Here is an 18,073-nt window from a genome sequence, read left to right on the forward strand (position 1 = left end):
ATCTTTTCTAAACTCGTATTTTTCTTAAAACTGCATTGTTGGTTAAGAGCTTGTAAGTAAGCATTTCACAGTAAAGTTGTATTCGGCGCACGTGCCACATCAAACACATCAAAAACATGGTTTACATGTGGTTGATACCACTCCATTGACTCCATACCAGCCATTATTATGAGCCGTCCTCAGAAGCTTCCACTGGTCAGAATCCGCATCAGCATTTTATATTTCTTTCTCTAAACTTGTCCCGATTTTTTTGATGTTATCCATATTGATAGCTTGATAGCGAACGTCCTCACCATATGCTTAGTCCCGTGTGGCCCAGTTGGTAGAGCATGGAACTTGCAATGCCAGTGTTGTGGGTTTGATTCCCACGGGTGGACCAGTATGAATGGAAAATGAATACACTCACTCTGGATAAGAGTGTCTGCTAAATGACTAATAATGTTTAAAAAGTAAAATCAGGGGCCTCCCGAGGGGTGCAGTGGTCTAAGGCACTGCATCGCAGTACTAGCTGTGCCACTAGAGATCCTGGTTCGAGTTCAGGCCATGGGTTAGGGAAAGGTTTGGCCAGCTGAGATTCCCTTGTCCCATCGCGCTCTAGCGACTCCTGTGGTGGGCCGGGCACATGCACGCTGACATAGCTGCCAGGTGTACAGTGTTTCCTCCAACACATTGGTGTGGCTGGCTTCCAGGTTAAGCAGGCATTGTGTTAAGTGTCGTTTTTCGAAGGATGCGTGGCTCTCGACCTTTGCCTCTCCCAAGTCCGTACTGGGAGTTGCAGCGATGGGACAAGACTGTAACTACCAATTGGATACAACGAAAAAGGGATTAAAAATAAATGAAAGTTAAATCCTAGTATCAGGCAGCAGCAATCTAAATGATCAGACTGAAAACATGTGAGGAAAAGTGATCTGAAGCGAGTGGACTCAGAAATACGCTCTATCAGAGCAGCAGGATCAAAGTACAGCCCGCCCATCTTTACAGACAGGCAAACTAGCCAGTTGAGTTATTTAGAAACTCGCACATATGAATGATTGACATTCGAAAGTTGTGTGCTGACACCTGATTTTTTTTTTTAAATCAACAAAAAAAAATCACGGATAATAAAAAAAATACTCTTATCATATTTGTATCTGGAAACCTGCCCATATATTTATTACAATAACTGACTACTAGGCACACCCTACTCAGCACCACTATTTCCAGCAGCTATGCTTGCACCCATAGTCAATAAGTAGCCTAAATATTGGGTACTGTAGAGCTCTTTCAAATTCAACTGCTAATATGTTTAACAAAATACAGTATGGTAAACCACTTCACTGTGTACCTTAATTAATGACATCTTTCTAAAGTCGTCCACTCTCTCTCTAGAAATGACCAGAGAGACACTTTGAGATGACACCGCCGTGTGGGCGTAACATGCCAGAAAGTGCAGGCGCATCTGCATCACAACAAAAGTGGTCCGTGAAGCAGGCGGACTAGTGAAACTACACAACGATTTTATCCAGTTCACATTTGAGACTGCATTTGTCAGTCTTTTACTTTGTTCATTCCACTCGGTAGTTACGAAGCGACATCGCAATGGCTTTGAACAAGAACAATTCAGAATCCGGAGGCGTCATTATCACCAACAGTGAAAGGTAACGTTAGATAGCTAGAGCTAGCTTGCTCATACTAGCTAGCTAATGCTCTTCAGTCAACGTGAGCAAGCTAGCGGTAGTAGACGCACAGAGTTTCTTAACACAGATACGGAACATCACTAGACTTCTGTGAACGCTTGCGAAGCAGACTAAACAGACCAGGCCGGGGTTTGGGGTTTGAGAAGTCAATGAGAGAAGTGAAAAAATATTCATTGGTTGTTAATTTTCATGAAATGTAAAGGCACCACCTAGATTCGAGCCAATGTCTTAAGTATTTGAACATGTTATTACTCCAACCTCGTGAAAGTGACAAACTGACACGTTTTTATTTTCCTCAAAAACGACTTTATATCGAAGTAGTGCCTTTGAGTTGATGGTCTACACATGCGCAGTTCGGCGTGAGACGACCCCAACGTGTTTCTGCGCATGAGCTTAGCTAGCCAACATCGCCTTCAAGCGTGATCCGGAATTTCTATTCAAGAAGCAATTCCTTCCCGTCTTCATACTGTAATGTCTTTGGTAGAGTTACGTTAGTTAGCTGTGTGTATGGGAGAATCTCCTCGTCCTCTCTTCACCTCCTCAAAACCCATTTGGAGGAGAAGGTCAGAGGGGGGGAACCTAGGAGTATGCAATTGAGATTCTCCCTATGTAGCTAGGCAATGTCTAGCTATGTAACGTTAGTTAGCTTTCTGTGTATCTTACCAGCTAGCCATTCAATGTATTGTAGCTTTGACATTGCGTATTCTTTCAGACACCTAGCAAACTAGCTAATAGATCTTGCCTTGTCAACAACTTGGCCAGGACTCAGAAGCTAACTCTTGCATAATGATGACAATCAAATCGTGTGTTGACTGTCTGTCAGTGTCACTTCAGCTCATCAGTTTAGGTTGAGTTTATGCCGCGTTCAAAACAACTGGGAACTCTGAAAAAAACGACGGATGAACGGTTGAGACTCTGGCATTTTTCAAGAACTCTGACCTGAAGATCACTGATGTCATGATTTGACCTCGTCTTCTTCTTCCTATTGTGAATTTCTGGCAAACTAGACCCTTTTTGGCATATTGCTGCGTTAGTTTGGAATGTGCATTCCACATTGTGACAAAACAAGAAAATAAAGGAGAATAGCAAAAACCTAAATTGCAGCACCATCAAATCCTGCACATATACAGTATCCCCAGAAACCCACCACCCCATCCCACTACTCAGTGGTGTAAAAATACTTTAAAGTACTACTTAAGTAGTTTTGGGGGGTATCTGTACTCAACTGTTTATTTTTTACTTCACTACATTCATAATGAAAATAATGTACTTTTTTACTCCATACATTTTCCCCGACAGCCAAAAGTATTCATTACATTTTGATAGGAAAATGGTTCAATTCACACACTTATCAAAATCCCTGGTCATCCCTACTGCCTCTGATCTGGTGGACTCATTAAACACAAATGCCTTGTTTGTAAATTATGTCTGATTGCTGGCTATCTGTACATTTAAAAAAAGAAAAGAAAATTGTGACACCTGGTTTGCTTAATTTAAGGAATTTGAAATGATTCATGCTTTTACTTTTGATACTTAAGTATATTTCAGCAATTACATTTGCTTTTGATACTTAAGTGTATTTAAAACCAAATACTTTTAGACTTTTACTCAAGTGGTATTTTACTAGGTGACTTTCACTTTTACTTGAGTCATTTTCTATTAAGGTATCTTTACTTGTACTCAAGTATGACAATTGGGTACCGTACTTTTCCCACCACCTCCACTACCTAAACGATCCTACAGAAGACCGTCAGCCTGGGAGGATAGAACCCCTTCTCCCAAAATTTCCTGTAGATCTTCTGCACTAAAATCTCTCACACCCAAATATCTTTGCTGCTGCAACGACCAGATCTATCTTCTGTGATTTTTGCTCCATCAGTGCATTGCAGTTGATCACCATGGCTATAAATGCAAAAAATCCAACCTTACTAAAACCCATCCTCTCTGGCTCTCTCTCTTCAGGCCTACTCAATTGGGGGCTTGGAGTTGCCTAACTAACCCTTGGGCTATCCTCTACTCTCATCACTGCCTCAGCATAGGACGTTTTCTGCCCTACTCAAACTCTGGCAATCTCAACCTGTCTCTCTCACAGGGCATTTTGGATCCCCAGTTGCATGGGCACCCCCACGGTTGACACAGGGCTTTCTCTATCCCAACTGTACACTCCCTCTGACTTTGCCCTCCTGCACATTTCTCACATCGTGGGATCTCCTGTCTACACACTGCTGCAACATGTCCGGATCCTTGGCATCTAAAGCACCGAAGCTGGTTCGGAACATAGGCCCTCACAGAATAGCAACTATAACCTGACCTTATCAGGAAGAAACACTGTCAAAGCTCAACAAGACAGGCTGGGAATTCTCCGTCTTGCCATTGCCACCGGGTCTACTTCCCACCAAACGGCGGGCGTCACAAACACTAAGAATATTTATTTGATCCACCTCTACACTCAACGCTACTCCACTAATCACTAATCATGCCGTTTTCCCGGAAATACGCGTTACGTATCTGTCATGTGGGCATGGCAGGTAAACCTATTAAGGTGTTGTAACTAACCATCTAGCCAGCCACTAGTGTGTCACCAAGCCTAAGCCTATTACAGCCTACTAGCTCTTTACTGGAGATGAGCAATGGACCACTTATGGTAACTGACCAACTCGGACAGTTGCACAATGCCCCCCTGATCTCATAAGCATGCTCTTTTAAATCTTTTATTTTTATCTGTGGTTATGGAAAATAATAATTGTCATGTTGAGTTAGGTAAATTAACACTGAATTGACTTGCAACTTCAAAATTATATGTTGACAAAAGTGTGTGTGTGTGTGTGTCATCAGTGTGTTGATGAGCTATGAGAACGTGGAGCTTGTATTCTGTGAAGCTGAGTGCCTGCCTGATGCCTTCAGGAAGAGTAAGAAGGGGAGTGTCTTCCTGACTCCCTACAGGGTAAGAGGAGACACACTTCTTTACCGTGCACATTTTTCACACACCCCAACCCAGTCCCTAACCCTATAGGCACTAGATATGAAAGCAAATGATGAGCGTAATCCAGGTTGTCTGTCCCCAGGTGATCTTTGTGGCGAAGGGGGGTCATGATGCTCTGCATTCCTTCATGATGCCTTTCTACCTGATGAAGGGCTGTGAGGTCAAACAGCCAGTCCTGGGGGCCAACTACATCAAAGGCACAGTCAGCGCAGAGCCCGGAGGTTTGTGTGTGAGAGAATGAGACTGACTGCATCCCACCACACCTCAAAGAACTTCACGCTGTCAGTAGCAGAGAAACATAAATCAAATCAAATTTGTCACGTGCGCCGGATTCAACAGGTGTAGACCTTACTGTGAAATGCTTGCTTACAAGCCCTTCACCAACAATGCAGTTAGGAAAATAGTAACGAAAATATTTACCTAGTAAACTAAAGTAAAAATAATTAACACAATAAAATAACAATAATGAGGCTATGTACAGGGGGTACCGGTACCGAGTCAATGTGTGGGGGTACAGGTTAGTTGAGGTAATTTGTACATGTAAGTAGAGGTAAAGTGACTGCATAATAAGTACATTTATGAGACATACCTAGCCAAGGACCACTTCTGTGCTTAAAATGGACATAGAAGGAAAGTCTTCTTGATCTCCCTGCCAAACCTTGGAGGAACAGGCTCGCTTTAGTTTAAAATCTGGAATATGTTTTATCTTTTATTTTTTGAAAGAGTTAACTGTACTTCTCACTCTCTCAGGAGGCTGGGAAGGCTGTGCCACCTTTAAGCTGGTGTTTGCTGCTGGAGGAGCCATTGAGTTTGGACAGTGCATGTTACAGGTCGCTGCACAAGGTGAAGAACTTTGGAGCTTTAATCTTTGACCATTTTACCCAGTGACTAGCTCCTTTTGAAATAGCTAGTTTAAATGGATGTTTCCCCCTCTCCTCTTCCCCTGTGCAGCATCCAGAGGGCAGCCTGTGAGTGGTGGCTTTGGGGGCTGTCCGTACATGGCCAATGGGGCATATGCCTACCCTCCTCCCCCAGCCAATGGGTACCCAGCGGGACCCCCACCCGGGTACTCCTACCCCAACCCCCCTCCGCCAGGTACTGACCAGACACCAAGACGACTGCTGTCTTCCTTTTAATGTTTTGTACTTGTCCAATTGGACTTTGATAAATAGTTTAATCACAAAAAAACAGTCCATGTATTATTGCATCTCATATCTAACCACTGTCTGTTTCTTTCCAGATGCATTCTACCCCAACCCCGCCGGGTTTGATGGCCCTGCGGCCTACATGCCCCCTCCTCCCTACTCGGCCCCCCTGGGACAGCAGGCCCCCCACAACCCTGACCTGCCCTCCACACCTGCAGGTCAGAATATATTTTGCTTCTCGCTTTCTCTCCTCTCTCTCGTGCTCTCTCTCTCTCCTTTCCCTCGCTCACGCTCTCCTTTTCTTTCTTTCTTTCTAACTCACTCTTGCAAAGTTCCTTCATTAGATATATTTTTAATTAGCGTGATGTAAACGATCCCATGCTGCCAAAGCATTAAATAATAGGACAATGAATTAACTTGTGCTTCTCTCCTCCCCCAGCCGAGGCAAAGGCAGCAGAGACAGCAGCCAGTACCAGCTGTGCCACACTCCCTCCCACCTACCTACCACAGGTACACCTGTTTACCACCTGTTTACCATTTTACCACTGTAAATCTGACTTTATCAAATGTAACATTTCACTTTAGTAGGGTATGGATTCTCCCCATTATATTTAAATTGTTGGCCCAGTAGGAGAGGCAGCGTCATCAGGACAAGTCAATGCAGACAGCTGCCTGACCCAATAAACAAAGAGCAGGTTAGAGTACAGCCAATTAATGCCATGCAGGAAGCAGCACAGGACCAATGAGAGAGGAACAATCCAATGGTACAGAGACCTGTGAGAGACATCCCACTTCCAGTGCAACCAGAGAACAGGTGCTCACTTCCTCTCCGGTGGAGAGTAGTCAGACTAGGGCTGTTGTGGTGTATTACCACCACACCGGCAGTCAGGACCGCAGTAAAATTCCATGTAACCTTTTGAGTCACATAATCTCCTTTTATGCACTCTGGACATGAATTGGTAGTACCCAATTTGCTAACTACCATCAGGTTGCTAATGGCCTGGTACTCAGGGCTCTATTGTCACTCTAACCACTCTGACAGCAATGCAAATGCTATTGAAAATCACATCAAACACTTATCAAAACAGTATGTGCTTTTAAAACTCACCTAACTGTGATTGATCAGTTTGAAGAGAGAAGTTCAACACCAGGTTGAAACAGTGTAAAACATGGTTGTTGTGGATGTTGTTTCAAAGCCTAACAATGAAATGGACAGCGCTTTCTAAGGCGACGATTCATTCAAAACACCCATGAGCATATTAGAGCTAATGCAAATGCATAGGCCTATATTTGACACCAAGAAAGAAGGGAATTAAAATGATACAATACATCGCCTAGTGCATATTACACATGGCACAGAAACATAAGAAAAACGGATTTAAGATGTCTGGTACATAATTGGTCGAGTCTATAAAATTCTATTAATCTTCTTTGAGTGAGGACTATATTATCATGCATACTGGATGGACTGGTTACCTTATGCTACACTCCAAACATTCTATATATGATTCTGGGAGAGAACATATAGGCCTAGGCAGGCTTACAATTATAGTGAAATTGCAAATTCCCTTGTAAATATTTTCATAATTAATAGGCTGACGCATTACTTTTTAGCTTTATACCGTGCATTTCCATCTCCTCTCTCTCCTACATTCCTTTCTCGAGCAAGCAGAGAGGGGCTGTCAACAGTTGAATTAAATGTTTCCTTATGAAAACGTAATACTATCATACAGAGCACTGGGGTAGCTGTAGGAACAGGGTTGGAGAGCCCATGGCATACAGAGCACTGGGGTAGCTGTAGGAACAGGGTTGGAGAGCCCATGGCATACAGAGCACTGGGGTACCTGTAGGAACAGGGTTGGAGGGCCCATGGCATACAGAGCACTGGGGTACCTGTAGGAACAGGGTTGGAGGGACCATGGCATACAGAGCACTGGGGTAGCTGTAGGAACAGGGTTGGAGAGCCCATGGCATACAGAGCACTGGGGTAGCTGTAGGAACAGGGTTGGAGAGCCCATGGCATACAGAGCACTGGGGTAGCTGTAGGAACAGGGTTGGAGAGCCCATGGCATACAGAGCACTGGGGTAGCTGTAGGAACAGGATTGGAGGGCCCATGGCATACAGAGCACTGGGGTAGCTGTAGGAACAGGGTTGGAGGGCCCATGGCATACAGAGCACTGGGGTAGCTGTAGGAACAGGGTTGGAGAGCCCATGGCATACAGAGCACTGGGGTAGCTGTAGGAACAGGGTTGGAGAGCCCATGGTATACAGAGTTTGGCAGAATATGCCCAGTCGTGCAGCGAGAGCCTGCCTGCTCCTCAAACAGTGGTTGATGCATGGAGTGAAATATCCAGAGTAGCCTACCCAGCATGATTGAAAAATGAACCGTGGGAAAGCGGCCTCCATTCGCTATTCGAGTGCATACGTCTTTTCTTTTACCACTGTTTCTGCCATTCTAAATCAAAACGCATTTTTACATATTAGTTAAGACTAAGTTGAGAATAGTCTGTTGGGTGAAAATATGATTACTTGATGAGAGAACGTGTGCAGCCTGAAGCAAGGAACAGAGTTGAAGCTTTTTTTTATGACTTTCTCAAATCATCAATAGCCTATGGTCGCATCATGCAGCCCATATATGTTTTGATTTCAAAGATCTAAGGTATCATTCACAGCTAAAGTTGCCTAATAGCTCTAAATCTAGTGTATAGGACTTGTTTCAAATGATCACTTATGCTAAACATAGCCACTTTATATGCACACTCGATCCAGAATGAAAAATATCCTTTGTATTTTATTCAACTAAGTTCAATTATATTATTCTTAAAATAAAATCATATAACATAATGGCATGGGACTTATAAACATATATCGTCCGCTAAATGAACAAGCCTACAGCCTATATATAGCATGGTGCATAGCCAGATTTCTTCATATCATAATGAGTTGATGCCTGGAGATGCTAAATGTTTGTTAATTAATCGTCAATTACTGTGAGACCTGCAGTCTTTTGCATGACAATAACCAGCTGACAAAATGTAATGACAGCTACAGCCCGAAATCAGACACACCGGTTGGAGAAACCAGTCAAAGCAAATGCCAAATGTTATCCTGCTATATCTAGTGTAGGAACTGACAGTATATCAGATTAGCATAGTATCAATGTAGTACTTTAATCAAATGTTATCCTGCTATATCTAGTGTAGGAACTGACATTAAATCAGATTATCATAGTATCAATGTAGTACTTTAATCAAATTGGTTTATCTCAGTTGATTTTGTCCTCCATACTGTGTATATCTGTAATAATACTGTTTTTCTCCTCTTCTCCAGGACAAACCTCCCCCCTACTCTCCGACTGAGGACAAGAAGACCAAGTAGAGCATCGATATCTCAGCTCCCACGGCCTCTACCGCCCCATCTCTCCATCCCTATGTTTCCTCCTCCTTTCTCCTCCTCTGTCTCTTCCATCAACACCTCCTGTCTACCTGGCTCCCTTTGAATCCATCCCAGCTTTCTCAAGCTCGTGTACAGGCATTTCCCTTCTACCCGAGTTCCACTAAACAATTATATCATACCCAGCTGACTTTAACTAAAAAGTGTAACTTACAGCTCTTCTAGAGTGGTTGATGATATGATTGTAGCTTGTTTGGCCCCTAAGCTGTCAGGAAACCTAACATAATATTAGGTTAAGGCTGAGGTGAGGTTTAGTACTAGTCTTGGGTACCTGCCTTTTTCTGTATTAGCAAACCCTATATTTTCTTGCCAGACATGACAACGGCAAGTTGGCTAAAGCAGAAACGGGCAGACATGCAGGCTGAAGGTCTAGCAGGTTGTTTTGATGGGAAAGTGATTTATTTTCTAAGACGACCTATCAAACTGGATTGAATGAAGTTTTTTCTTTGCTAATCTATCCAGTGGCTCGCGCAAGTCTGTATTGTTGATTTATTTATTTATTTATAATTTTTTCTGTACAGGATTTTAATGTGACTACTTTAAATATGAGAGCATAGCAGTAGATCATTGGACCAGGTCTCTGTTGAAAAATAAATGTTGTTGCAATGAGACTAACCTGAATAAAAAAAGGTTAAAGAACAGTTGGTGAAGTTTGACATGTATGGTACAAATCTGAAATGATACCCTTGTATATAGGAAATATGGTGTCATTTGAGACTCGCCCTTTGTGTTGATGGGGACCATAATGTCAGTTATAGTTGACAGCTACTTAGAATATTAGTGAATCCCTGATCCTAGTCAAACTATACTGAACAAAAATATAAAACGTAACATGCAACAATTTCAACGATTTTACTGAGTTACACTTCATATTAGGAAATCAGTCAATTTTAAATAAATAAATTGGGCCCTGATCTACCCACTGGGGAGCCAGGCCCAGCCAATCAGAATTCATTTTTCCACACAAAAGGGCTTTATTACAGACAGAAATACTCCTGTTTCATCAGATGTCCAGGTGGCTGGTCTCAGACAATCCTGCAGGTGAAGAAGCCAGATGTGGAGGTCCTGAGCTGCCGTGGTTACACGTGGTCTGCGGTTGTGAGGCCGGTTGAACGTAATGCTAAATTCTCTAAAATGACATTGGCTTTTGGTAGAGAAATGAACATAAAATTCTGGCAACAGCTCTGGTGGACATTCCCAATTGCACGCTCCCTCAACTTGAGGCATTGTGTTGTGTGACAAAACTGCACAATTTAGAGTGTCCTTTTATTGTCCCCAGAACAAGGTGCACCTGTGTAATGATCATGCTGTTTAATCAGTTTCTTGATATGCCACATCTGTCATTCTAGAACTCACCCACCACATCAGATCAAGGATAAGTGCTGTCATGCTTGCGTCACAGCATTTTGCAGTGTTCCGGACTTGCACTAGATAACGGACTAGGTCAGGTCTCTGTCTTAAAACAACAGTAATGGCTGTACTTCTCTTGTGATGTGTTCTTCACTGACATGTTTGAGGTCAATCTCTGAATCGGATCTGAGCACCTTAATATTTTGGCCACTCTCTTTCTCCCTCAGTTACACAAGGCAGTTACCTGATTCTTTGCACTTAAAAAAAAACTGCATCAGGCGTCTTCGCTCCTGCTATGGCTGTATATAGTAAACAAGTCATATGACTATATTTATTTGTAACTCCCATTCATTTGAGTATTTTATTTGAAATGGTCAAATATTTTATTGAAAAGATGAAACAAAAGCATGGCCTCAATTGCAACTAATTGTCTTTTTTCTGTACACATTGTGATGCTAACTTGGGTACCTGACTTTCTGCATTTATATGCTACATCATTGCCTTGTTTGACAAAACGACATGTTCGGAGAACTTGTGCAAATCTACATCAGTATCCTAAAGGCTAGTCCGCTGTACCGAGTCTGATCCCATGTTCCAGAACATTAACATTCCAGAAGATTCCTGTGTCACAACTGTGCTTACTAATTGCCTCCCGTTCAAGTCCGTGTCCCACAACAGGACCGTAAAAACATCTGTACAGGAGACATCACAACACTGTCATCATAAACTTTACATGTTAGGGACAGCAACAGGAGGGAGAGTGGCTTGCATTCCTGTTAAGAGGATCCACTCCTTTTTTTCAATTTTCGCCTAAAATGACATACCCAAATCTAACTGTCTGTAGCTCAGGACCTGAAGCAAGGATATGCATATTCTTGACATCAATTGAAAGGAAACACTGAAGTTTGTGGAAATGTGAAATGAATGTAGGGGAATATAACATTAGATCTGGTAAAAGATGATACGAAGAAAAAAGTATTTTCCATTTTTTTTGTTACATCTTTGAAATGCAAGAGAAAGGCCATAATGTATTATTCCAGCCCAGGTGCAATTTTGATTTTAGCCACTAGCAGTGTATGTGCAACGTTTTAGGCTGATCCAATGAACCATTGCGTCTGTCAACATTTTGTATCAAGACTGCCCAAATGTGCATAATTGGTTTATTTATACATTTTCAAGTTCCTAACTGTGCACTCTCAAACAATAGCATGGTATTATTTCACTACAATAGCTACTGTATTTAAGCTTTCTGTCCATATCAGATATGTCTATGCTCTGGGAAATGTTCTTGTTACTTACAACCTTATGCTAATCACATTAGCCTACGTTAGATCAACTGTCCGCGTGGGATCCACCGATCCTGCAGATTAAGGTTCCCAAAGGAGTGGTCCTTTTTAAGTCACAACGTCGGGTTTGTGCGGTGGGGGAGATCTTTGTGGGCTATATTCTGCCTTGTCTCAAGTTGGTTGTTTGCTGGTGTGGGGGCTGTGCTTTGGCAAAGTGGGTGGGGGTTGTATCATATACATGTCTTTTCATAGAACAAGGCACCACTGGATGCACAGACCACCTCGCGCACTCAAAGTCATCGAGATATGCCAAGTTTCCTTGTAGGTGGGCTTTTCTCTATTGCCTGTTTGTCTTTTGTTAAAGTATGTAAAACAATGTCTGTTTTCTGCTTTTCATTAAATCATGCATAGCTGTTCTTTTTATGACCTAAAATAAATGTGTTCCTATGGGAAGAATGGGATCTAAAGGCTATAGCATACCGAATTTTGATCAATAATGAAAACAATATATCTGGTAAACGGCCGAAATTTGAATGTTTCAATTAAAAAAGACTCGCATGACTATAGAAATGTAAACAATGATTTTAGAGACACAAAGTAACAATAGCCTATGATTAAAGAGGCTATACTGGGCTCTCACCATCATCACTATTATTATTAACATCATTCCAATTCAAACATGTCAAAATGATTAGCTTTGGTATTGGCATCAGTGAGAAGGCTTTCCGAGTGAGGAGAGACACATGGGTAGGCCTACCAAAGGAAAACATCTGAAAACAAAAATGATTATGCCACAGAAATCTAATGTTTATATAATGTCTGCCTTTCCCCCTACATTTAATAGTCTAATAAGTCCATATAATAGCACAACATCACCAAATTAATTTGACCTTTGTCAGTTAATGTAGTCTCATTCTAATACTGAACATGTTTGGCTATTTCAAAAGAACAGAACATGCTTTCACTTGAATCTATAGGCTATTACACTAAAGATCTGAGGTTCAACTTTAAGGCAAGGGCATATTTTAAAACTATTTTGATATGTCTTGATAATATGAATGGGAATGAAGCCCATTTTGAAATAAGTATTTGTCCATCGCTCCGATTGTTACCATTTTCAATTTAAAAAAGTATGCTGGAGAGATTCACAATACTTTAACGAATGTTGGAATGTTGTAAGTGCTGCCCTACCCTGGCTGGCGAGGACACTCAGGTGAATAATAATAGGCACACAAACTAAAGGAGACTATTTTATACTTAACAAAAATATAAAGGTAATATGTAAAGTATTGGTCCCATGTTCCATGAGCTGAAATAAAAGTACCCACCCACAAAAAGCTTATTTCTCTATAATGTTGTGCACACATTTGTTTACGTCCCTGTTAGTGAGCATTTCTCCTTTGCCAAGATAATCCATCCACCTGACAGGTGTAGCATATCAAGGTAGCTGATTAAACAGCATGATCATTACACAGGTGCACCTTGTTGTGGGGTCAATAAAAAGACACCAAAAATTTGCAGTTTTGTCCTAAACAAAGCCACAGATGTCTCAAGTTGAGGGAGTGTACAATTGGCATGCTGACTCCAGGAATGTCTACCAGAGATTTTGCCAGAACATTTAGTGTTAATTTCTCTACCATAAACTGCCTCCAACATCGTTTTAGAGAATTTAGCAGTATGTCCAACCAGTCTCACCACGGCACACCACATGTAACCACACCAGCCCAGTTACCTCCACATCCGGCTTCTTCACCTGCAGAATCATCTGACACCAACCACCTGGACAGCTGATGAAACTGAGGAGTATTTCTGTCTGTAATAAAGCCCTTTTGTGGGGAACAATTAATTCTGACTGGCTGGGCTCATGGCCTTCCAGGCCCACTCATGGCTGTGCCCCTGCCAATTCATGTGAAATCCATAGATTAGAGCCTAAAGAATTCGTTTCAATTGACTGCTTTCCTTATATGAACTGTAACTCAGTAAAATTGTTGCATGTTGTGTTTATATTTTTGTTCACTATATTGTATTTTATTAACCTAAGATTTTCACCAAGACAGGCAGACAGTTCAGACAGACAAACAGTACAGTAGGCTATACACTGCACATGAAGAGTATAGGCTATTTTAAGAGATTTAAGAGAATGCATGCAAATGTATGCTGCTAATGAACAGTAACTAGGCCCAATCGATTACCCTTGAAACTATCCTCTTTGAACTGCCAGATCTGAATAAATGGTTTGGATGGATGGCTTCGATTGACCAGCAATCGAAATGCAAATCGTTCATAAACTAATAATCCAAATATTCTCCTTAAAAAGACCTTGCACTGCTACACTCAGCATTCATTATTCTTAGAGGTCAGAACAAGCAATCGGGCTCAGCCCTGAAGACCAGTGTCCGACGTCGGACCCGCAAATCATCGTACAGTATTTGCACGTCTGAGAAAAACATAGCCTTTTCTAAAATAATTTCTGCCAATTCTACATGATTTTACATGACTGGATATATTTTTTAATACCACACAAATGACCAAAATGACAAGATACACTGTCAATGACATACTGAGATCAATAAAACAAACGGCCCATGTCTTAAACGCTACCAATAGCCAGGGTTGGGAGTAAGGGATGTAATCCGTTACATGTAAGGGATAAAAAAAAACGGTAAATGTTCCCTTACGTTACCAGCTAAAACATTGTAGGCTAATCAGATTGCCGATACTTTTAAAAACTAGATGATTACTTCGAGGATTACTTTTAAATTCAGAAAGGATGTTTGCGAAAAAAAATCGAATGGACACATTTCAAATTTGCACACTTTTGATATACTTAGAGGGGCAAGCTGTAGTTGCTACATCCATTTTTGGACTTATAAATTATATACATCCATTGATTCTTGAAGAATATAATTTATAAATGCCCTAGTTTTGAGTTTAGTTCAACTGTCACACTCCGTGTGAACCCAAAATATAAGCTTATTTTTCTCCAATGTTTGTAAACATTATAAATATAAACAAACACTTTATAGCCTCATAACATGGTTAAAACAATAGTTGTTATATCATGGATGGTCAGTCCTTGCATCTGTAGCTCTGTCTATTAATCTGAGAGTGGTAACATTTCTCCAGGCTCATCCCTCAGTTTTTTACTAAAATAGAGGTGGGGCATCTGTGGTTGTGCCCTTTAAACAGCTACATATTATCAATATATCAAAGTGTCACCAACAAAAATGTAAACAATAGTCCTATAGCAAATGCAGCATATGGTATTCATTTTTCACATGTAAATGGCACTTTTCATTAATGCTCAAAGCATGCCATTCCATGAGCGCAGCATTTATTTTTCAACTTGAACCAATGAGCCCAATCAGTCCATGACAACAAAATCATAAACAACAGAGTAGGGCTAGCTAATAAATCCTTAGTTTTGGGGTTATGCTCAGGTTAAAGAATTTGGATATACTTCCATATTTCCAAGTCCTATTCTTGAAGATCAAGGGGTATAACTTGTATTGGAATGACTGGAATTCTGATAGACATTGGTTATTAATGTGAAGATATCATTCAATCGTATTATTATATGTAGTAAAAAGCGATGGGTTAGAAGAAGCCTGTTACGTGGGGCGGAGCAGGTGAACCCAAGTGCAGACTCAGACGAGGAGACAGGGATAAGGTAACCAATGTATTTCTTGAAAAGCAGGGAGAGATGGGGTGCAGGCCAGGGGGAGCTCGGCGGGTAGCAGGGAACCAGGAACTGAGGCTGGGGCAAGGAGAGTAGGGGCAGGGTAAGCAGGTCCGGAGCGGAATCCAAGGAAGCAGTAGAGCGGGGGTCCAGGGCAGGGAAGCAGGACTGATGAGATGAGGGACTGGAGACAGGGACCAGAGTCAGAGCGGACGGAACTGTAGCGGAGAGAAAAGTAGCGTCAGGCTAGGGAAACCAGGCACAACAGAATAACAAGATCTATGCAGGAACAAACAGCTTGAAATGCAGACTGACTGAGCAGCGGCTATGATCTGGCAGCGTGGAAGTGGCAGGGCTGAGTATTTGTAGAGGTCTTGATATGGAACAGGTTGCAGCTGGCGGGGATCTGCTCTGACTCCAGCACACCTGTCTCCACTCACACGATCAGATACACCCACAGAGAGAGAGCGAGAAGGAGAGAGCACTGGGGGAGTGGCGGCAGGTTAGGGAGACAGGATGAGAAGTAGAGGGCATGGCAGGGGCAGATGTAACAAAGCCTACATAACCAACCCATAAAGTAAAATGTAACATCCATATATGGCCAGTTATGTAAACTTTAACATTGATTTATCCTGCAATAGATGTCGTTCAATTGGTAACATACATTTTTGTCTTCTTCTAATGCCTCTTAAGGGGAAAGTAATCTAAAACTAACAGAATGTAATCAGATTACGTTACCGAGTTTGAGTAATCCAAAAGTTACATTACTGATTACAATTTTGGACAGGTAACTAGTAACTGTAACATATTACATTGAGAAGGTAACCTACCCAACCCTGAATATGAGATTGTTAGGTCACGGTCATTCCCTTTCTCACCTCCCCCCTGAAGGGAGGTCCTCGACAGCTGCGCTGGACTGGGGAGTCCAACGAAGCCTTTCGTGCGCTCAAGGAACATTTTACTAACGCATCTGTTCTGGCTCACCCTGAACCGTCTCTGCCTTTCATCGTGGAGGTGGACACCTCTGAGGTTGGAGTAGGGGCTGTTCTCTCCCAACGCACTGGATCGCCGCCTAAACTCCATCCATGCGCCTTCTACTCACGGAAGCTGTCTCCCGTGGAGTGGAAATACGACGTGGGCGATCGTGAGTTGTTGGCCGTCAAGAAGGCGCTGAAAGCATGGCGGCACTGGCTGGAGGGTGCTAAACACCCATTCATTATCTGGATGGACCACAGGAACTTGGAGTACATTTGAGCAGCGAAGAGGCTGAACCCGCGTCAGGCCTGGTGGGCCATATTCTTCGCCAGGTTTGACTTTACCCTCTCCTACCGGCCGAGATCAAAGAAGGTTAAGGCCGATGCGTTGTCCCGGATGCATAACACAGAGGATCGGAGGGAGAAAGTGACAACCATTATTCCCCTGTCCAGCATTGTGGCTCCTGTGATGTGGAATGTGGACGGAGACATCCGTTGAGCCCTGCGACAGGAGCCCTCACCTGCCCACTGTCCCGAGGGGCGTATCTACGTGCCCTCTGATGTGCAGGACCGTCTCCTCGCCTGGGCACACACAGCACCTGTGAAGGGGCACCCGGGTATAGCCTGTACTATCGACTGTCTCTCTGCCAAGTACTGGTGGCCCACCTTGGCCCGGGACGTCCGGGTTTACGTCTCTCCCTGCTCCACCTGCACACAGAGCAAGACACCTAGACACCTCCCATATGGCAAACTCCACTTGTTGCCGGTTCCTCAACGACCCTGGTCCCATCTCTCCATGGACTTTGTCACAGACCTTCCCCCCTCGGAGGGACACACCACCACCCTGGTTGTTGTGGACCGGTTTTCCAAAGCCTGTCGTTTGATTCCTCTGCCTGGTCTCCCTACGGCCCTGCAGATCGTGAAGGTTCTCTTCTCTCACGTCTTCTGGCACTACGGGATCCCAGAGGACATCGTGTCTGACCGTGGTCCTCAGTTCACTTCCCGTGTCTGGAAGGCCTTCATGGAATGACTGGGGGTCACGGTCAGCCTCACCTCCGGGTACCATCCCCAATCAAATGGGCAGGTGGAATGGGTAAATCAGGAACTGGGTAAGTACCTTCATAATTACTGTCAGGACCGGCCGGGGGGAGTGGGCTGCATTTCTGCCTAGGGCAGAATACGCACAAAACTCCCTCCATCACTCCTCCACTAACATCACACCCTTTCAGTGTGTTCTAGGCTATCAGCCGACCCTGGCACCCTGGCACGAGAGTCAGATCGAGGCTCTTGTGGTGGACGATTGGTTCCGGCACGCCGAGGAGGTATGGAACAACGCGCACACCCGTCTCCAAAATGTCGTACTCCGGTTAAAGGCGTGGGCTGTTCGTCACAGCAGTGTGGCCCCGGTCTTTCACCCCGGTGACAGGGTCTGGCTTTCTATGAATCAATCAATCAATCAATTTTATTTTATATAGCCCTTCGTACATCAGATAATATCTCGAAGTGCTGTACAGAAACCCAGCCTA

The 18,073-nt window shown here is 43.0% G+C and overlaps 1 protein-coding gene across 2 annotated transcripts; it reads left to right on the forward strand.

The window, feature by feature from the left end:
* The first annotated feature begins 1,407 nt into the window (after nt 1-1,407).
* On the forward strand, nt 1,408-9,899 carry LOC129829040 (WW domain-binding protein 2-like). Of its 2 annotated transcripts, none has more exons than XM_055890476.1 (8): nt 1,408-1,637; nt 4,512-4,620; nt 4,742-4,880; nt 5,410-5,502; nt 5,611-5,754; nt 5,900-6,022; nt 6,244-6,314; nt 9,136-9,899. In XM_055890476.1, exons 1-8 carry the CDS (start codon nt 1,579-1,581, stop codon nt 9,181-9,183), a joined length of 786 nt encoding a protein of 261 aa, XP_055746451.1. In that variant the 5' UTR covers nt 1,408-1,578; the 3' UTR covers nt 9,184-9,899. The 2 variants fall into 2 exon arrangements, with proteins under 2 accessions (XP_055746451.1, XP_055746452.1); XM_055890477.1 differs by lacking the exon at nt 1,408-1,637 and adding an exon at nt 1,709-2,239.
* Nucleotides 9,900-18,073: the final 8,174 nt, after the last annotated feature.

Source organism: Salvelinus fontinalis, chromosome 30 (assembly GCF_029448725.1).
Source record: "Salvelinus fontinalis isolate EN_2023a chromosome 30, ASM2944872v1, whole genome shotgun sequence".
In the NCBI taxonomy this organism is placed as follows: domain Eukaryota; kingdom Metazoa; phylum Chordata; class Actinopteri; order Salmoniformes; family Salmonidae; genus Salvelinus; species Salvelinus fontinalis.